The sequence below is a fragment of the Palaemon carinicauda genome, chromosome 21, assembly GCF_036898095.1.
Source record: "Palaemon carinicauda isolate YSFRI2023 chromosome 21, ASM3689809v2, whole genome shotgun sequence".
Lineage (NCBI taxonomy): Eukaryota > Metazoa > Arthropoda > Malacostraca > Decapoda > Palaemonidae > Palaemon > Palaemon carinicauda.
The window spans coordinates 98,532,631-98,554,674 of record NC_090745.1 but is presented as its reverse complement, the minus strand read 5'-3'; the positions used below and the strand labels follow the sequence as shown (position 1 = coordinate 98,554,674).

At 46.9% G+C, this 22,044-nt stretch overlaps 1 protein-coding gene across 7 annotated transcripts in view; it reads right to left on the bottom strand.

Annotated features, from left to right (window-relative positions):
- The window catches only part of LOC137615350 (enoyl-CoA delta isomerase 2-like), a 134,994-nt gene extending 113,371 nt beyond the window's left edge, over positions 1–21,623 (bottom strand). For 5 of the 7 annotated variants that reach the window (XM_068345163.1, XM_068345160.1, XM_068345161.1 and 2 more), the window contains exons 1-3: positions 20,113–20,250; positions 14,215–14,258; positions 5,399–5,485 (exon numbers count right to left, since the gene is read on the bottom strand). In XM_068345163.1, coding sequence (XP_068201264.1) covers positions 5,399–5,485; positions 14,215–14,226 — 99 coding nt within the window. In that variant the 5' untranslated portion in view covers positions 14,227–14,258; positions 20,113–20,250. Of the gene's footprint in view, positions 1–5,398; positions 5,486–14,214; positions 14,259–20,112; positions 20,251–21,588 lie in introns of those variants that run through there. The other 2 variants (XM_068345165.1, XM_068345164.1) reach the window with 2 other exon arrangements.
- Between the last annotated feature and the right edge of the window lie 421 nt (positions 21,624–22,044).

Below are 22,044 nucleotides of genomic sequence, written 5' to 3'. Positions count from 1 at the left end.
AAACAGATATAGAGGCACAGGTGTAAGCTGAACCCGCCTGTTAGGATTGAGACCAAGAAATTATGGAATCATCCTCCCCATATCTATAATGACGGGCTTCCGGCCAAAAGCCGAGAGTCCTACCCCAAGTATTGGATCCCCCTGGATTCCGAAGACCCAACACTTCAGAATAGTTCCGCCAAAAAGGTCCAAACCATCTTCGGGATGGCTGAAATCATCCAACACTCACATATAGCTTTGAATGCAAACACCTCCCAACCGTGATACCTCCTCCCACTCATCAAAGCAGGCAGCAATAAAGGATGTATGAACATCCCCGCCGGGGCTACAATGGATGTAAAAACATCCAAGCCATAAGAGAAAAAAAAAAATAATAAATATATATGTACATAATATATACACACATATAATGAGGGAAATTTTTCTCATAGAGTTTGGAAAGAAAGACTAAAGAAAGTTTATGAAATTAGGATAAGGTCGAAGTAATATTGAGAAAAAGAAAAAGGTGAAAGAGAGAAATTTAGATTCGAACTAGTGGAGCAATTTCCCCAAGTTCAAGAGCCCTCTTGCCCGTCACCAAGTTTCAGCACGGGAATGAAATGCCGTGCTGAAGCTCAATGACTTCATCAAGGCATTCTCTCATTAAGAGGGCGTTCCGTTAGGAGCTGCAGAAGGTCCGGAAACCATTCCGCGTGATGCCATAGCGGAGCTATGAGGGTCATTGAAAGATTGACCGATATTCTGGTCTTGTTGAGCACCCTCCTCATCAGACAGAACGTGGGAAAGGCGTTCACATCCATGTTGTCCCCCCGTTGTTGGAAGGCATCTTGCCAGAGCGCCTTGGGATGCGGGACTGGGGAGCAGTACAGCGGAAGCTTGAAATTTAGCGCTGTCGCGAACAGATCCACAGTCGGGGAACCCCACAAAGTCAGGACTTTGTTGGCTACTAGATGATCCAAAGACCACTCGGTACTCACTATCTGAGACGCTCTGCTCAGATTGTCGGCGAGCACATTCCTCTTTCCTGGAATGAAACTTGCCGATAGTGGAATCGAGTGGACTTCAGTCCACCTCAGTATCTCTACTGCAAGATGAGATAGCTGCTTCGAAAAGGTACCGCCTTGCTTGTTGATGTAAGCTACTACTGTGGTGTTGTCGCTCATCATCACCACAGAGTGACCCGCCAGGTATTGTTGGAACTGATGAAGGGCCAAGAAAACGGCCTTCATCTCTATTAGATTTATATGGAGGCACTTTTCTGATTCTGACCACAGGCCTGAGGTCCTGTGGTGCAGAACGTGGGACCCCCACCCTTTCTTTGAGGCGTCCGAAAACAGCATCAAATCCAGGGGAGGGACAAGAAGATCCACTCCTCTTCGTAGGTTCTCGTCTGTCACCCACCAGTGGAGGTCTGTCCGTTCCGCAGGTCCCATAGGGACCATGACGTCCGGGGAATCGCAACCTTGATTCCACCGAGACTTGAGTTGCCACTGGAGGGATCTCATCCTGAGGTGACCGTTGGGAACTACACGAGCCAAGGATGAGAAGTGACCGAGGAGACGTAACCACAATTGGGCTGGAAGCTCTTTCCGTCTGAGGAAAGGGCTTGCGACCCTCCTCAGCCTTGCTATCCTGTCGTCTGATGGGAAGGCTTTGTGGAGATTGGTGTCTATAATCATGCCTAGGTAAACCAGTCTTTGAGTGGGAAGCAGAAAGGACTTCTCGGGATTTACCATGATCCCCAGATCCTGGCAAAGTCCCAGAAGTTTGTCTCGGTGTTGAAGAAGGGATGACTCTGAGTCTGCTAGGATCAACCAGTAGTCCAGATAACGGAGGAGACGGATGCTGATCCTGTGTGCCCACGACGATATTAGGGTGAACACTCTGGTGAAAACCTGTGGTGCTGTGGAGAGACCAAAATACAGCACCTTGAACTGGTACACCTTGTTGTCTAGGCTGAATCTTAAGTACTTCCTTGAAGACAGACGGACTGGGATCTGGAAGTACGCGTCCTTCAGATCCAGTGTACACATGAAGTCTTGCGGTCTCACTGCAAGTCTGACCGTGTCTGCGGTCTCCATGCTGAACGGAGTTTGCTTGACAAACCTGTTCAGAGCCGAGAGGTCGATGACTGGTCTCCAACCTCCAGACGCCTTCTTTACAAGAAAGAGTTGACTGAAGAAGCCTGGAGATCCGTCGAGGACCTCTTGGAGAGCGCCCTTCTTCAACATGGTCTGGACTTCTGCCCGAAGGGCCTGCTCCCATGCTGATCCTATAGCAAGGGAGCTCAATGACACTGGATTCGTCGTCAGGGGAGGTAGACATGTTGTGAACGGGACGCGATATCCCTGACTGATTACGAAAATCGTCCACGAATCGGCCCCGAGTTGCTGCCACCTGTCTGCGCAACTTTGTAGGCATCCCACCACTGGTGGACATACAGGGGGACTGCCAATCCAAGCGTTTGCGGCCTCGGCTGCTCCCACTAGGATTCTTCCCTCCCCTGGACTTCTTGCCTTTCCTGTCCTTGACAGGGGGAGCGCGCGGGGGAGCGCGCTGGCGATCGCGCGGAGGAGCGCGCTGGCGATCGCGCGGGGGAGCGCGCTGGCGATCGCGCGGGGGAGCGCGCGGGGGAGCGCGCTGGCGATCGCGCGGGGGAGCGCGCTGGCGATCGCGCGGGGGAGCGCGCTGGCGATCGCGCGGGGGAGCGCGCTGGCGATCGCGCGGGGGAGCGCGCTGGCGATCGCGCGGGGGAGCGCGCTGGCGATCGCGCGGGGGAGCGCGCTGGCGATCGCGCGGGGGAGCGCGCTGGCGATCGCGCGGGGGAGCGCGCTGGCGATCGCGCGGGGGAGCGCGCTGGCGATCGCGCGGGGGAGCGCGCTGGCGATCGCGCGGGGGAGCGCGCTGGCGATCGCGCGGGGGAGCGCGCTGACGATCGCGCGGGGGAGCGCGCTGGCGATCGCGCGGGGGAGCGCGCTGGCGATCGCGCGGGGGAGCGCGCTGGCGCTCGCGCAATGGGGATTACCCGGGGTCACGAGCAGGAGACTTATGGCGCGCGCGCAAGGGCGATTGCAAGGGCGCGCGGGCAAGTGATGGCGCGTAGGGGAGCGCATGAGACTTCATAGAGTGCGCGCTTGCGCGTGCGAGGGTGAATGTTCGTGCGCGCGCGGGCACGCAGGATCAGAGTGAAGAGCCCGTGTGGGCGAGAGACCGTGCGCTATAGAAGATGTCATTGGGCGCGTGCGCGCAGGAAAAATATCTGGAACCTGCGTGCGTTGGCGTGCCTCTTGTGGGCGCACATCAGGAGGAGATGGGCGTGGGCGCGCCCCTCCTCGAGTGCGCTTGTAGGTGACTGCGCGCGATTGCGTGCTGGCGAGGGATGGCGAGCAGGTGAAGGTAGACGGCGCGTCGGCGAGCACTGGCTCGTTGGAGAGCGCTGGCGAGTAGGGGAAGTTCTAAACTTCCTTACTGCGTCCACATCCGAAGATCGTGGGCGCGCAGGAGATCGTTGGCGCGTTGGTGAATGCCGGCGCGCAGGAGAAAGATGGCGCGCATGGCGCGCATAAGGTTAAGGGCGCGCAGTGGCGCGTTGGCGAGCAGGTGAGCGCTGACGCACAGGTGAGTACTGGCGCGCTTTATCAGGAACCTCGGCAGCAGGTGCGCGCTGGCACGCAGGTGAGCGCTGGCATGCAGGTGAGCGCTGGCGCGCTATATCAGGAACAGTAGGAGAGCGCCTGTGCGCTAACTCCGAAACCTCAGAGAGGTCAGTAGATGCGCGCTGGCGCGCTATATCGGCAGCAGTAGGAGAGCGCCTGTTCGCTAACTCCTAAATCTCAGAGAGGTCAGCTGAACGTTTGCGCGCATGTTTTGCATGGCGCGTAAGGGACGTATGCGCTAATTTGCGCGTACGCCCTTGTTGCCCCGAAGGGACCGGTGCCTGTTTTATAAAAACAAGTTTAGTTGACGCCCACAGCGCATCAGCAACCCGGAAAGGCAACGGCAGGTCAGTAGGTCTGACGGGTGGAACGTCGGCGTGTCCTTTGTAAGGACGACCTTCCACCGAAGGGGATCGCAAACGATCCGCAGAGAGGTCCAGGGTTATAGCAGGAACAGTTGGAGAACGATGACTCGGCGGACTGCGGCGATGACGACGAACCGAAGAGGCGCCTCCTCACACCCTTGTGAGGTGAAGGAAGGACTCGCCGGCGAAGAGGAAGGCGAGCCTTACAGAGTATGCGCCCTCTGGGAGCCGTTGGGTCAGCAAGCTGACCCTCAGAAGTCCTCTGAAGAGGAGTCTGTGAGTGAAATCCCCCGAGGGGGAGAATCACCGGCAGGAGAGACTGTTGGACTTAGTTCCTCCCTCGAAGGTTGAGCAGAGGGAGAAACTAAGCCTTCAGCTACAGCAGGTTGAGCAGTTGCAGAGGTATTAGGAGATACCGCATCAGATACCTCTGCCACCACAACGTCGACGAAAGACAGAAGATCAACCTCTGCCAACGTCGGCGATTGCTTGACAGCGGCACCCAACCGAATGATGTCAAACAAGGCTTCCTTGGAGGGCGAACCTTCAAGCCCCAAGGAAGACCAAAGCTGAAATAAATCAGTTATATTAACATTTAAATTTAATTCCTCCCCGGGGGAAGAGGTGGAGCAGCTCGGGGTGGCAACGCCATCTCTCGAACCTCGAGGTCGGGAAACAGAACCATGGTCTACACTACCACTAGACTGTTTCTCGGAAGAAACCGATCGATTGGGAGCTTCGGAGGAGGTTTGGGCAACGGAAGAAGAGTCCTTGGGTTTTTCTCCTTTCAAAGAAATCTTCGAAGGAGAAATATCCCGCCTGGACGACTTCTTCCGTCGCTGAGAAAACCTCTCCCACTAGGAGGTAGACCACTCCCTACACTCACCACACTTATTAATTCTATCACACCGTTGGCCCCTACAGTAAGGAAAAAGGGTGTGAGGGTCCGTCTCGACCGCCAACATAAATGTACCAGAAGGGCGGTCGGGTAATCCAGGACATTTGCGCATGATCGCAGAGGGCAACTTCACAAACAAACCTGTAGGAGAGAAAGCAAAAAAACATTAATGGCTGTCAGAGAGGCGAGGGTGAGAGCGGACATGTCCGACTACCACCCGAGCCGAGAGCATAGTGAGCTCAAGCACAGGAGTGTGTGAGAAGGGGGGGGGGAGGGGGGGAGGCTCTTCCCCCCCACCCACCCCCCACCCCGCTAACTAGCGGTGGGGTACTAAACCCTCGTTAAAATTCTAATGGCTCGTCATTTCAGCTATGACGAAAGTAATAACCCCTATTAAACAGTGTGGTTTGTATGTCAGTTACGGAACAAATGTACAGTACACAAGAAAGAAACAATGGCATACAAAGAAATTTACTTACATCCCCATTAAAAGCATTGTATTTCTTAGGACGATTAAACCGGAGAATGCGCAATCCATTTTCAATGGTGTTTATCAAAAATGGTTCCTGAAAAAGATGAAAAAAATAAGAAGAAAACCTTATATTTTTACATGAAAATTTTTCATACATACAGTTCATTGAATATCTTAAAATTCATCCTTGTTATGATATCCTCTTAACTATTTTCATGCACAAGCACCTACAGAAGGATATCTGTCATTCAAATGGTACAGGTAGGTAATAGTCAGATAGATGGTAGGTTATGAGTTGACCAACCCTATAGCAGCAAGCATTCGCGGATTCTCGTTTTTCGTGCCTGTCTCTGTTACCTAACCCCTGCAAATAAGGAGGCGTGACTGTGTGTACAAAATAGATCTATACCAAAGCTATACGTTTACCTAGGATAGATTCAATACTAAAGCTACTTATAATAGTGATAATTAATATATATTGTACTGGTAATCCTGAATGTACAGTAACAAAATCATATCTAAAAACACTACTCAGTTGCCATAACTAGTAATTTCTCTTAAGTATACAAAAAGTTTAAAAGATAATACAGTAGAAAAACATGGGAGTGCTGCCAAGGCAAACTTGTATTAACAACTTAAATTATTGTCACCAGCATGGACAATACAGTAGTTGAATCTTTTGAAAACATTTATATAGACCATCAAAGCAATATCTAGACAACCAAAAGTTTGTTTTTTACATGGAAAACTGAAACAAGAAAATCAATCCCCATATTGTATCATAGTACAGAAATATTTCCCTATAACAAAATATAACCTAAGACAGTATGAGTATATAGTTCAAGATTTAATTCTATAAACATGAAATACATCAGAAGACATTAGTGGACCTATAAGCATATAAAATAGGAAAAGTTTACCTTGACAATTGATGCTTAAGGTATAGTAATTGAAATGACAAATTCGTAGATAATTTGTATTTTTCCTAACTACAAACCTTAGCTATTTAATATAGGTAATTACTTTCGGCATAGCTGAAATGACGAGCCATTAGATTTTTAACGAGGGTTTACTACCCCACTGCTAGTTAGCGGGGGTTAAGGAGGGGTAGCTTGCTAACCCCCCCCCCCCACACACACCTGTTATTTAGCTCACTTTGCTTAGAGGTAGGACTTTCACGGGGGACAGGGCTGGCGGGCAAGTTTGATTAAATAGCTATGGTTTGTACAGTTAGGAAAATTACAAATTATCTACGAATTTGTCATTTGTTCCGTAACTGAAATACAAACCACGCTATTTAATATGGGTGACTCACCCCTTAGGAAGGGTGGTAAGTCCCGGCCATTACTGGCTTTCACTTTTGCCCGGGGACTCAATATTTGAGTGTGTCAGTACTCAGTAATAAGGAGTCCCTGCACCTCGCTAGAATCTGTGTGTGAAGGTATGCAGTGTGACACATCCTAGGAAGTTGACCTGGAGTTCTTTAGATGGAACTCAAGGATAGGACTCTCCCAATACCACCTCGTCAGGGTATGGGGACGTGACAGTATTAACTTAATACTAGGAACACAAGGAAGCATGGTTTACCTGCAGTGGTTTGAGGTCAGCTATGCAGAGAACCCAGGATGCTGCTTTCCCCAAGAGAGGGGAGGATGAAGAAAAGAATAAGGGCAAGACAAACCTTTTCATTCATGCAGACTAAGACCGGGTAACAATGCCCTCAACCTTCTGCTACTTGTCCATTAAGGAGCCTGAGGTTTAGACCAGCTGTTGTGCAGCCAACACAGGGCCGATAGAGAATGTATCGAGTCTCCCGTGTGTCACGTCTTGCAGGTAGTGGGCTGTGAAGGTCGTCTGACGCTTCCACACCACAGCTTGCAGGACCTGCGTCACTGAATAGTTCTTCTTGAAGGCCAGGGACGTAGCTACGCCCCTGACATCATGTGCTCTAGGACGACGTCACGGAGGAGGGTCTGGATTCAAGGATAGGTGTATTACCTTGCGAATCCTGGCCGAGATGGTATTCTTGGAGACCCTCCTCTTTGTCTTCCCAGTGCTCACAAACAAAGCTTGCACCTGGGGCGAACTGCAGCCATTTTCTTAAGATAAACCCCTCAGACTCCTTACTGGGCACAGTAGGAGATGGTCTGGGTCATCTGTTACAGAACGATGACTCAAAACCTGTTAAGAGTTGAACCGAGGGTCCGGCACTCCTGGATTCTGAGTCTTGGCAACAAACTCAGGGACGAACTTGAATGTTACCTCCCCCCATCCCCTTGAATGGGCGACGTCGTATGACAGACCATGAAGTTCGCTGACTCGCTTGGCCGAGGCCAAAGCTAGCAGGAACACCGTCTTCCAAGTAAGGTGGCAATCTGAAGCCTGGCGTAATGGTTCGAACGGAGATTTCTTAAGAGACCTGAGAACTCGAACCCCGTTCCATGGAGGAGGTCTCACTTCCGACTGAGGGCAGGTAAGTTCATAACTCCGTATGAGTAGGGAAAGTTCCAGCGAGGAAGAAATGTCCACTCCTTTGAGCCTGAAGGCTAGACTTAAGGCTGAGCGATAGCTTTTCACTGCCGAGACTGAAAGGCGCATTTCCTCCCGCAAATACACGAAGAACTCCGCTATTGCTGGAATAGTGGCATCGAGTGGAGAGATACCCCTTCCACGACACCAACCACAGACGACTCGCCACTTCGCCTGGTAGACCCCTGCGGATGACCTACGCAGGTGTCCAGACATCCTGTTCGCAACTTGCTGCGAAAATCCTCTCTCAGTGAGGAGACGCTGGATAGTCTCCACGCGTGAAGTCGAAGCGAAGCTACGGCTTTGTGAAAGATGTTGGCGTGTGGTTGTTTGAGTAGCTCATGTCGTGGAGGGAGTTCCCTCGGGAGCTCCGTTAGGAGTTGCAGAAGGTCCGGAAACCATTCTGCGTGATGCCATAGCAGAGCTATTAGGGTCATCGAGAGATTGACCGATGTTCTGGTCTTGTTGAGCACCCTCCTCATCAGACAGAACGGGGGAAAGGCGTACACATCGATGTTGTCCCACCGTTGTTGGAAGGCATCTTGCCAGAGAGCCTTGGGATCCGGGACTGGGGAGCAGTACAGCGAAGTTTGAAGTTTAGCGCTGTAGCGAACAGATCCACAGTCGGGGAACCCCACAAAGTCAGGACTTTGTTGGCTACTTGACGATCCAAAGACCACTCGGTACTCACTATCTGCATCGCTCTGCTCAGACTGTCGGCAAGAACATTCCTCTTGCCTGGAATGAAGCAAGCCAAAAGTGCGATCGAGTGGACTTCGGTCCATCTCAGTATCTCTCCTGCGAGATGGGATAGCTGTTCTGAAAAGGTACCTCCCTACTTGTTGATATAAGCCACTACTGTGGTGTTGTCGCTCATCACCACCACAGAGTGGCCCGCCAGGTATTGTTGGAACTGTTGAAGAGCCAGGAATACGGCCTTCATCTCTAGCAGATCTATGTGGAGGTACTTTTCTGATTCTGACCACAGGCCTGAGGTCCTGTGGTTCAGAACGTGAGCCCCCACCCTTCCTTTGAGGCGTCCGAAAACAACATCAAATACGGGGGGAGGATGAGAAGATCCACTCCCTTTCGTAGGTTCTCGTCTGCCACCCACCACTGAAGGTCCGTCTGTTCCACAGAACCCATGGGGATCATAGTGTCCGGGGAATCGTGACCTTGATTCCACCGGGACTTGAGTCGCCACTGGAGAGATCTCATTCTGAGGCGACCAGGGAGGAGAGGTGACCGAGGAGACGTAACCACGATTGGGCTGGAAGTTCTTCTCATCTGAGGAAAGACCTCGCGACCTTCCTCAGCCTTGCTATCCTGTCATCTGATGGGAAGGCTTTGTGGTAATTGGTGTCTATGATCATGCCTAGGTATACCAGCTTCTGAGTGGGCAGCAGAGAGGACTTCTCGAGATTTACCATGATCCCTAGATCTTGGCAAAGTCCCAGAAGTATGTCTCGGTGACGAAGAAGGGCTGCCTCCGCGTCTGCTAGGATCAGCCAGTCGTCCAGATAACGGAGGAGACGCATACCGATCCTGTGACCCCATGAATATATTAGGGAGAACACCCTGGTGAACACCTGCGGTGCTGTGGAGAGACCGAAACACAGCACCTTGAACTGGTAGATCTTGTTGTCTAGGCAAAATCTTAAGTACTTCCTTGAAGACGGATGGACTGGGATCTGGAGGTACGCGTCCTTCAGGTCCAGTGTGCACATGAAGTCTTGCGGTCTCACTGCAAGTCTGACCGTGTCTGCCGTCTCCATGCTGAACGGGGTCTACTTGACAAACCTGATCAGGGCTGAGAGGTCGATGACTGGTCTCCAGCCTCCAGACACCTTCTTTACAAGAAAGAGTCGACTGAAGAAGCCTGGGGACCCGTCGACAACCTCTTGGAGAGCGTCCTTCTTCAACATGGTCTGGACTTCTGCCCGAAGGGCTTGCCCCCTTGCCGATCCCATGGCAAGGGAGCTCAGCGACACTGGATCCGCTGTCAGGGGAGGTAGAGATGTCGTGAACGGGACGCGATATCCCTGACTGATTACTGAAATCGTCCAGGGATCGGCCCCGAGTTGCTGCCACCTTGTCGTGAAACTTTGTAGGCATCCCCCCCACTGGTGGACATGCAGGGGGACTGCCAATCCTAGCGTTTGCGGCCACGGCCGCTCCCTCTAGGATTCTTTCCTCCCCTAGAGGACTTTTTGCCCTTCTTGTCCTTGACAGGAAAGGGCTTGGACACTTTTGTCTTCGCTGCAGCTTCCTTCTTCGTACTCTTGACAGGACGTGGTTGCTGGGTAGCTGGAGGTTTGTAAGGCCTCGATGTTAGGGCCCTATGGAGAAGGGAATCCTGGTTGGACTTCCTCCACCTCTCAGCAGCCAGCTCCAAGTTCTTAGGCTCAAACAAATTCTTACCGAGGACGGAAGAATGTCTGAGCCTGCAAACGTTAGTACTGGGGACCTTTTGATGGAATCTCTCAGCCACTGCATTCCGTCGTTTCAAGATAGTGTTAGCCCACAAGCTCGAGACTTGGTGGGCTAGAAACTCGATGGTACGCGTGCCTGAGAGCAAAAAGGTCTCCAAGGCCTTCCTGGTGCTTTCCTTGGACAGGTCCTCAGACCGCACCAGGATGCCCAGAGACCCTAGCCAGATGTCCAGCCACAAAGTAGCCTGCATGGCACACCGCTACCTTCTCCTGGCTCAGGATCTCCGTTGCCGAATACGAGACCTGCCGGTTGGAGTCTCTCTCTAGAGGGACTCCCCCGGTAAGCTCTTCCAGAGAATGGTGCAAAGGAAGAGCTAAGCAAGTCTCCTCCAAGATCTCAAAGTACCTCCTCTGATGGACGCGAGGAGGCGGGAGGAGCTTGTTACCGGTGCTGGATCGGCTGGAGGAAGCTAGCTCAGAGAGCTGGCCTTCGACCTTGTCTCTGGAACTCTTAACCCCCTGTGACCAGGGCAAAGCCCCACTGGCCCTCGAGGGTTTCTGAGTACCATAGACTCGGTCCAAGACTGTGTCCTTGCCCTCACGAGGAGGAATCTCTGGATCTGGAAACCCATTGAGACTCCTCATGAGGGTCAGAACTTGCCAGAACGCATGTTCTGACTCCTGTAGCTCTCCTCCTGAAGGGCTGGCAGCAAAGTCTCCTGTCCCCAGAGGCTCTTACTGGGGGGACTCACGGACGTTCTCTGAGGGTTTGGCTGGCTCCAGTCTAATCCTTGATGAAGACTTAGGCAACGTCTTCCAGTCTTTCGGCTCCCTCCTGGGAGGGATACAGGACTCCAGCAGTGATGGTGGAAGGCTCTTCTCAACCCCTATCAGAGAAGACTTCTCGGGGAGAGGTGGGGTTTCCCCCATTGGTGCGATGGGGGAATGACCCGCCTCCCCTGACTCCCCAGAGGACGGGAAATCCTCGTCCGCAGGGGAGGGAGGGAAAGTCTGGGGGGGGAGAGGGAGCCTTCCTAAGGGACTTCCGAGGAGACAGTTTCGCCCTTGGAGAAGTTACCACGGAAGGAACTCCTCTCTTACTCTTCAGGGGAAACAAAGCCGCCACTGTTTCGTGACCAAGTTCAGAGAATACAGGCTTAAAAGCCTGCACGAGAGCTCGGACAATGGTACCAAACCAGGGTTGCTGACTGACAGTCGCGATGTCAGTCACTCCCTCTGGAGGGAAGGGGATCGTTCGATCCCTAGGAGGAGTGACCAAACGAGAGTTTGCCTGCAAAGATGCTGAAACAGAAGAAGAAGAGTCCTTGGACCTATCCGGATACCTCCCCTCCTCTGACGAGCGCGCTGTTCTGCGATTGCGGGGTGGGGAACAAGACGATGATAACCTGACCGCGCGATGTCCTGCGGCCTCGTGTGGGATCGCGCCTATGATCGCTCTGGGGATCGCGCTGGTGGTCGCACGATGGTCCCTGCCCTGGGTCGCGCGCAGGAGCGCAAGTGCGATGGCGCGGGCGCGCAAGTGCGATGGCGCGGGCGCGCAAGTGCGATGGCGCGGGCGCGCAAGGGCGATGGCGAGGGCGCGCGGGCGAGCGATGGCGCGTAGGCGATGCCGCGCGGGAGCGAGCGGGTGAGCGATGCTGCGTGGTGGCCTGAACAGGCGATGACAGGTGGCGCGCGCGCGCAGGAGAAATATCTCTAGCGCGCGGCGCGTTTATCTGGCTGAAGCAGTGGGCAAGGGCTCGCGATGGAGACTGCGCGAGATGGCGCACAGGCGAGCGCTGGCGAGCAGGAGCCACTGGAACTACGCCCAGATCTGGAGATCGTGGGCGTGCCTGGCGCGCAGGAGATCGTGGGCGCGCATCAGGATGCGGGTGCACAGAGGTGCGCTGTCGGTTTGAAGAGCGCTGAAGTCCTGGTGAGCGCCTGTGCACTAACTCAGGAGATTCCAGGGTTGTGTGCTGGCGCGCAGGTGAGCGCTGGCGCGCTATATCAGGAATGACGGCAGTTGTGTGCATGTGAGCAGCCGCGCGTTGAGGCATTGGAGAGCGCTGGAGGACCGGTGAGTGCCTGTGCGCTATCTCTGTAACTTCCTTTGTGCGCTGACATGCAGGAGAGCGCTGTTGCGCTAAAAAAGGAACCAGTGGAGAGCGCTGGCGCGCTATTGCAGGAACTATAGCAGGAGCGCGCTGGCGCGCAGGTGGTCATGGGTGCACAAGGGAACCCTGGCGCGTAATAGCAGAATCAACAGCAAGTGCGCGCACGCGCGCAGGTGAGCGCTGGCGCGCTAAGACAGGAACATCTGCTGCAGGTCGTTGGCACGCAGGGAGTACCTGGCGCTTAAGGGACTGAGACACAATCTTGTGCTCAAGTCCCTTATGCCCCGAAGGGACCGTTGCCTGTTTAATAACAGGGTGTGATGGCGCCCACAGCGCATTGGCAGCCAGAAACGGCGACGGCAGGTCAACAGGTCTGGAGGGTGGAAAGTCGGCGTGTCCTGTGTAAGGACGACCTTCCACCAAAGGAGATCGCAAACGATCTCCGGAGAGGTCCAAGGAGGTAGCTGGTAGGATCGGTGAACGACGAGGTTCTTCTGCGGAGGACTGCGAAGATGACAAGCCGAAGAGGCGCCTCCTAACACCCTAGTGAGGTGAAGGAAGACCTCTACGGCAAAGGGGAAGGTGAGCTTTCCGCCTTATACGCCCTCTGGGGGCCGTAGGGTCAGCAAGCTGACCATCAGCAGTCCTCCGAAGAGGAGTCTCTATGAGTGAACTCCCCCGAGGGGGAGAATCACCGGCAGGAGACCGTAGGACTTAGTTCCTCCCTCGAAGGATGTTCGGAGGGGGAAACTAAGCCTTTAGCTACCACAGCAACATCAGGAGCAGAGGTTTGAGATAACAAATCAGAAGCCTCTGTCACAACAACGTCGACGATAGACAGAGGATTGATCTCTGCTACCGTCGGCGACTCTTTGACAGCTGCTCCCAACTTGATCATGTCAAACAGAGCTTCCTTGGAGGGCGAACCCTGTAGCCCCAAGGAAGCCCGAAGCTGTAATAAATCATTATTATTAACAGACAAAGAAATATCCTCCTCCGGGGGAGGAGGAGGAGCTGCCTCGCTATGGGAGGCAACTCCCTCTCCCAAACCCCGGGATCGGTCAACAGAACTACGGTCTACGCTACCACTCGACGACTTCTCGGGAGAAACCGATCGAGTGGGAGCTTCGGAGGAGGTTTGGGCAACGGAGGAAGAGTCCTTGGGATTTTCTCTTTTCAAAGAAACCTTTAAAGGAGAAATATCCCGTTTGGACTTCTTCTTCCGGCGCCGAGAAAACCTCTACCACTGGGAGTTAAACCACTCCTTACACTCACCACATACATTAACACTATCACACCGTCGGCCCCTAAAATGAGGACACAAGGTGTGGGGATCCGTGTCGACCGCCGACATAAATGTGCCACAAGGGCGGTCAGGTAAGCCAGGACTCTTACGCATGAATGGCAGAGGCCAACTTCACAACACTCTGGAAAAAGAAAAAGCAAAGAATGATTAATAATGGCTGATCAACAAAAGCGAAGGTGAAAGCGGACACGTCCGACCGTCACCCGGGCCGATAGCAAAGTGAGCTAAATCACAGGTGTGTTTGAGGGGGGGGGTAGCAAGCTACCCTTCCCTACCCCCCCCCCCTAACTAGCGGTGGGGTAGTAAACCCTAGTTAAAAGTCTAATGGCTCGTCATTTCAGCTACACCGAAAGTAATTACCCATATTAAATAGCGTGGTTTGTATTTCAGTTACGGAACAAATTACATTTCATACATACAGAAAAAAAATTATACATACTTGTGATCCCATTGTAGCTAGGAATTCTCAAACACTCAGAAGTACTGAAAGGAAAAAAAAAAAGTTATTAACTAGATTGTTCAAATAATGTCCAATGGAATGAAGATACAATCTAATAAACGTGAAACGTGTTCTGCTAATACTGCAAAACCAGTTAAATTAAAAACAAACCAACTGAAGTCAGATAAACAAGGGTTGCTGGCTTGTTCTGCATATATTAGTGTAAATAGAAAAAAATGGATACAGTACTGTATATCTATTGGAAGACTTACAGATGATGAATTAAATAGGTTAGGAACTCAAGGAAAAAGAAGACAAAATCTGAGTTGCTTAGGCATCACCAAAGACAGTAAAGGAAATATCTTTTGTAAGGATAAAGGTATAAAATCTATTACTTCCAGCGCATGGTATCCTTTGTCAGTTTAATTAAAGGTAGGCTGACATGGTGAATGCAACTTCATTCTATTAAAAAGTTACCACAACAGAAACAGTGATTGGGGTTTGGTTTTGATCAACTGCCGTGTTATTTTATATTGAAGTTTTATTGCCGGGCTTTTTACAATTTATTTTCATGTCATAAATGTGCCGTTCCGGTTCGATCGTTTGGGCAGGAAGTACCTGTGACGACACGGAAAGATTTCGGCAAGAAATGGATCTAAATAATCTAGGTTTACCAGAACAGAAGATTTTGCTTGTTGGAAAAGTGAATTTGTATTTTTAACAGCACGCAGTTCTTTTACGCACTTGCCTAAGCTTTGCATCACTTCTCTCTCTGTGCAGTACAACATCCTATCTCACTCTTACTCGTCACCTGTCGCCATTTCAGCGCCCTTCACGCTAGATCCAGCCCATCTCTGGAAAATTTAGCTTGTTTTTGCTATCTGGCACAATTTAGCTATTTTACGCCATCACGAATATAGTGCTTTGCCCACTGATAGTATACAATATGATAAACTGGTTGCCTTCCAGTCTTTCTTCCCAACTTGACTTATTGAAACAATTTCAGCTTTATCGTTGTTATATCTTAAAAAATTATTTAGCGTTTTTCAGAAGTTCATGTAACACATATTCAACATCAGAAATGGCAACCCTGCTTGTCAGTCTTGCATCGTCTCTCCTCATGTGTCTATCTCCCACATCGGTCCTTTTTGAGCAGAATCATGTTTTCATGTAAAAAAAGTTACGTATTTGTATACAGTAGTATATACTGTACTGCACTCCTAGACATTGTTTATATTTACATGGTAATATACGGTACATATGTGATTCCCTACAGTACTGAGCAAGAGACGACACCAATGCATCAGGAGTTGCGGCATGCTTCAAGACTGCGTAAACTTTGCACGAAAATGGTTAGTGGTCATTGTACAAAATATGAACATTTGGTTAATAATTTAGTTAACATATTTAACGGTACAGAATTACAGTAATGAATAGTATTATTCATTATAAATGTAGGCTACGTGTGCGCCGAGTCAAGTCGTCCAAACAAAAACCGCAAACACTCACAGTACAGTTAAGCTTTACTGCAGTGATAGTGTACTACAGTATACATATATTACAGTAATATACACAAAAGTATCAGCAAGTGTTATCCAGTAAAGTATTACTAGATAGGAACAACAGTGTTTTGTTGTTATACTGTAAGTGTATGATGACTACTGGATAAAATTACAGTTCCGTTCAGGGCAATGACTGCTGTACTGTAGCCTTACAGTGTCCAGTATCTAGTGTACATGTTTGCATGTACTGCACACTTTATGATATGTATCAATTTAATTACTAATTACTTATAATGTGATAGAAACCAAGTAAAATCCATATTAGGCAGTACTTAGCATGTTAATTATCTGTGCGTAAGCAATGGTCAGTGAGTTGTAAGGTTAAGTTAGGTGTTATCCCACCCTAGGACTGCAAATATTTCCAAAATCATACTTTTCGTGCCCGTCTCCGTAACCTAACCCTCGCAAAGAGTGGGGGATGACAGTATTGTTTGATATCTTTTTTTTCTCTCTCTCTCTCTCTCTCTCTCTCTCTCTCTCTCTCTCTCTCTCTCTCTCTCTCCTGGAGAAATGCTCCCCCTCATACATGTGTCCTCCTTAATTATAAAAGCTTTTATCATCTCCGATTAAATATTGATGTACAGTAGTCTCTAAAGTTGGATTCATAATCAATTTGAGATTCCTTTGAAATGGTTGAATTGCTTCTCTTTTCACTTCGTCTTTGCAACCAATCCTTCCATGCACATTCCTTGTCCTCACAGGGGCAGGAATAATCATGCTGCATAATACAATTTATTTGGCTGTTTTAATTTATGGTGAATCATGCATCACACTTGAAGCAAACACCATCTACTTGTTTCTTAAGTGCAGAATACTGTAATAAAAATGACATAAACACCCGTGTGTTGCCAGCGGACATCTACGTACTTTGAATACAGTATTGTCTACCGGTCATTGCCAAGTGAATGGAGTAAAAACTAAGTGCAGTATACAACTTTGAGTGTTACCATTGTTAGATACCATATCAACTTCCCTCGTTTCAATGCTTATGACGTCATACTCCTTGTTTTACGAAACGATAAAAGTGTTTGTCCGACAGACACTGTTCATCCATGTGGACGCACAAACCCTTCAATCCATCCCTCATGTAAAGAGGCAGAAAAACTATAGTATAGCAAAATACAACTAATAAAGAAATTGAGAGATGTTTCAGGTGTATCTAGGGTTAGTTTAAACAATTGTGAGGAAAATACTTAGCATACATTTGTATCTTTTTAATTAAAGACATTCTAAAAGTGTAGAATTTATGATTGAAAACTCACATTCTGAAAGAGAAACAGGGGTAAAACCTAACCTAAGGTTCCCCACCTATCCTAACCTAGAGCAAATATCCTTACAAACTGAGGATGTGGGTTGTGGCCCATGTGACACCCATTTAGACAGCCGTATTCTTAGCCTACCCCAAGACAATTTGCAAATCTTTGTTCACTTTCCAACAGGTTTCTCTTGTGATACTGGGTTATTCAAACTTATTACTTCTCTAAAATGGGAATTAGTCACTTCTTTATATCAATAAGGACACCTTGCCTAAATGAGTACGAACCTAGCACCGATTCTGAAGTGTTGTAGCCTGAGGAGGAGCCTGTATAAGTAGGGCAGAGACTATATAAGTAGGGCAGAGACTATATAAGTAGGGCAGAGACTATAAAGTAGGGCAAAGTCTGTATAAGTAAGGTGGAGTCTGTATAAGTAAGGTGGAGCCTGTATAAGTGGGGCGGAGCCTGGATAAGTAGGGAGAAGCCTGTATAAGTAGGGAGAAGCCTGTATAAGTAGGGTGAAGCCTCTATAAGTAGGGCGGAGCCTCTATAAGTAGGGCGGAGCCTGTATAAGTAGGGTGGAGCCTGTATAAGTAGGGGGTGCAGCCTGTGTTAGTAGGGGCAGAGCTAGTGTACTAGATGTGGAGGTAGGAGTTTGACAAAGAAATTGTGAGGTGATAGTAAAATCATCTTGGATTGAAAATTGCAAATGGAAGCTTCAAGAATTTTATGATCTGTTCAAAGGAATTTTTTGTATCTCGGGAGATCAAAAGAAGACTTGGTCATATATAGAACAGGGAGTGAATATTATTCGTTGGGACAGGTGTAAAATTTATTAATTGTCAAACAGATTTTCTTAATGGGGAAGTTATTGCTAATTTTGGTCCGAAATATGATGATTTAGAGTTACTTTGTCAGGATTGAAGCTGGTTTGGAAACAAACACAGGGTTGAGACATAGTCTTGGGATAAGCTAAGAATACGTTAGTCTAAAAGGTGTTGTAGGCGAGCATAGCCAGCCAGTAGGCAAGTAGGTAAGGATACGGCTCTTAGGTTGAGTTAGGTAAGGCTCCTTTATCAAGTTAGTCATAAATTATCAAATTTTACACTCGGTCTGTCCCAATGAACTACAAAGACTCCTAGAACAGTATCAGTAATGAGGAATATTCACCAAAATAAGTATCTAGGTTACCAGTAATTGTCGACATATGGTTATTGGGCTCAACATAAGAGTTTGAAGCAATCTACTTGATTATATAATTTTTAATCTGACTAATATTGTATTACACTATCATAGCACCAATTAGGCTAGGCATATTTCTAATTCCTTATTATGAGCATAAAGTAGTAAATGAAATATCCTATCCTGGCTTAAACTATAAGGTAAATTTGAACTAAAGGTCCATCACTATGGCCCGGAAGCCCATGTGCAACTGGAGGTAAGTTCTGCTGTTGCAATGAAGTAAATGTTAAGAAACTGGACTGCAATGGAACATTAATTACCGCTATTGTTAATGATAAGCATATGCTATTGTTCGTCTCAACATTAATTACCGCTATTGTTTGTCATAAGCATATGCTATTGTTTGTCATAAATATTAATTACCGCTATTGTTACTCATAAGCACATGCTATTGTTCGTCTTAACATTAATTGCTGCTATTATTCATCATAAGCATATGCTATTGTTCGTCATAATTATTAATCACCACAATTGTGCGTCATAAGCATATGCTATTGTTAGTCATAAACATTAATTGGTTTCATTGTATATCATTCCATGGTAATGTAACCTAGGAAAAAAACTACTGTTTCTTATAGAAAAAATTACGCTTTCTTCGAAAATGACACTCGTTCCCGTCGCAAATTAATAGTTTCAGAAATAAATATACATCTATATCCTCCAATAATGGGGGACCCCCAGTGGGAACTCGGGGTTTTGGGTGGGGAAAACATACTGGGGAATCGATATATTAACATAAAACAAGCCTTTTCTTCTCTATACATTACCTTCTTGAAATTATAATAACTGGAGGAAAATACAAAACAGTATATATGAATAAACTTTGGAGGCACCGATGCAAAGATTGTGTCATGAAAAAATACAGTAACCAGTGCTGCCAACGTCCGATGTAGATCAAATGTTATTTTGTGACCTGTCATACTACTAGGCTAGGTTAGGTGGGTTTGTTAGGTTCTGTGCCCTTTTTGTACATTTTATATATTGAGTAAAACTTATATGGAGAAATTATTTAATATATGGAAATATCTATCATTACTATCTTTAGTAATGTCAACGTGCCGTTGGTAACTCTGTGTACCATACGTCAACGTTGGTAACACTGTGTATTATTGGTAACATTGCTAATGTTACCGTTCGTTCTTAAGAGAAGTGACACCGTGCATCTTAAAGTTATCCGAATTGGTTGATCTGTTTGTTTCCGATTGAAATGAACATCAAATTCCCTTAATTCACGTTATTTACTATAGGAAAACAATTATATATCGTTTCCCCAGTATGTTTTCCCCACCCAAAACACCGAGTTCCCACTGGGGGTCCCCCATTATCGTAGGATATAGATGTATATATATTTCTGAAACTATTCATTTGCGACGGAAATGAGTGTCATTTTTGAAGAGATCGTAATTTCTTCTGTAAGAAACAGTAGTTTTTTTCCTAGGTTACATTACCATGGAATAATATACAAAATTACCCATTAATTACCACTATTGTTCGTCATAAACATTAATTGGTAATTTTGTATTAATTACCACTATTGTTCGTCATAATAATATGCCCACCTACCGTAGTTCATATTTAAACCCTATTACTTAGTATATCAGTGGCTAGTTCCTAACATGTGCATAGTAAATGGACACCAACTAACCTAAACTGGTAAAGTTTTACTATACGTAATTTTTTCTATAAGGAAAAGTAGTTTATTTCCTAGGTTACATTGCCCTGTAATACAGTAGAATAATACCACTAAACTTCCCCGCCTAACCTAACCTACAAGCCATGTCCTTATCAAGTTACCTAAAGGGGGGAGGGGGCTAACACCTCCCAGCCACCCTACTTACATTGCCGTATTCTTAGTTGGTCGTCATCATACAGGTGGCCGCTATCATACATATACCCCTATGACACTAATACACTTCAGTCGCTTTTGATCCAAGTCATAATATACTAACACTTACGGTTACCGTAGCCGGCACTAGTAACTACTCAGGAGCAGGACAATAACTATTCTTATTTCTTAATAGCGAGTCGTTTCTGAAGCGACAATTCGGTAGTTTGACATACATTGCGTTCGGATGATCATCCGACTCAGACTGTCTGCTTTATTTCCTTACGTTTACGAATAAATAATAACCAATTCTACGAGAATCCTTCACTTTTTATCATTTTATTTCAAAATTAATTTTAGATTTTTATTGAAGTAAATCAATTTCATATTTTAACTTTCAAGAAAATGAAACATTCGAACACTTTATATTTAACAGTAATCGATAAAGTATTTCTATGTAACGGCTCTCAGGTGCAGACGTGCAGTATGGTTAACTGATAATTGTTCTGAATTATTACGGTTTATCTCAACACTCAATTTTCCTTTATGACCATCTTAATTCAGCAGACATGATTATATTACTTTTAGTTGATTGTTTAAACCATATCAACTGGTTAGCAATGTTAACAGTGTCAAAACAAAGACTGGACGTACTTTGGATTTGGTTTCTGGTGAAACAATTAATAGTTGTGCATCGAACGTTAGGGTGGAAAAGTTTTTTTTTTTAAGATAATGCAGATTGTTCATCTGAATTGGACTGCAACATATTATTCAAATATGTCCGCTTAAATTGTATAGGCTACGTGACAAGCGAGTTTTATGGGGGTGAATTGTGGCCTGATAAGATTACAAAGTAAGTATTAATTGTTCATTATTTGCCATCCATTCTTTTTTTCTTCCCTTTTAAATTTCATCTTATCACCATGTTCTCAGATAGGCCTGCTTGACATACTGCTGCTTAACAATGACGTCTATTCCTGTGTCCTAGTTTCTTTATTTTAGTAGATGGGTAAAGGTTTTTATATATTATATTTTTTAGCCTTTATTCAATCCCAAAGTCAAGGATGAACTGTATGTATGTATTTGTTGGTACAGTATAGTATACTGTAGAGTATCCGGAGTAATTCTCAGCCCTCAATACAGTTTGTTTGTAAAGGGTACAATGCACTGCTGATGAGCATTATGTAGGCTAAATATATGAAGCGACAAGTGTTGAAGTTTTATAGCACAGGGTTTAATTCACAATTAGGCCATTAAAGGATGGATATAGTAGTGCGTTGTATTTTTTTTACCTAGCAAACGTAGCCACTACCTCCTGTTGAGAGAAATGGCGCGATGTTAAATATGTTATCAAATATGACAATACAATAAATTGTCGTATAAGTTAATACTCACTTTCTAATATAGAGGACGTCTTTCGAACACCCGTGAAACAATAATTACAAACACTGTTTCGTGTTAGCATAAGACAGTCCAGCTGACTCCTTACGATCTCTTTATTCTGATAGCAACGTACCCCTGAGTCTCGTTATCGGCATAAACAACATACTTCAGAGGTCCAAAGTTGGAATGGTAATTAGTCAGCAGTTCTGAAAATTGTTTTATTGTTCAATTGTATCACAAGAATTTACAAACAAAAATTACTTTTGATAGAAAGTACGTTTATATTAAGAATGACAAGAAATCGTAACTTCTACATGAGAGTCTGGTAATTCGAAACAGTCTGTTTTCATGTCAGGCCAATGACTTTTTTTCATATGATAATAACCTTTTTTTTCCCATTTATGATGAATTACAGCTGAAAATTTGACAATAAAAGCGAAATATAGGCCTAATATAAAGATCTGGCTATTATCTTTTCAATGTTGATATTTATTGTCCAGATATATTAGAAAATACATTTTGTTGTAATATTGCCGATTGTATATGAAAAATTAAATTTAGA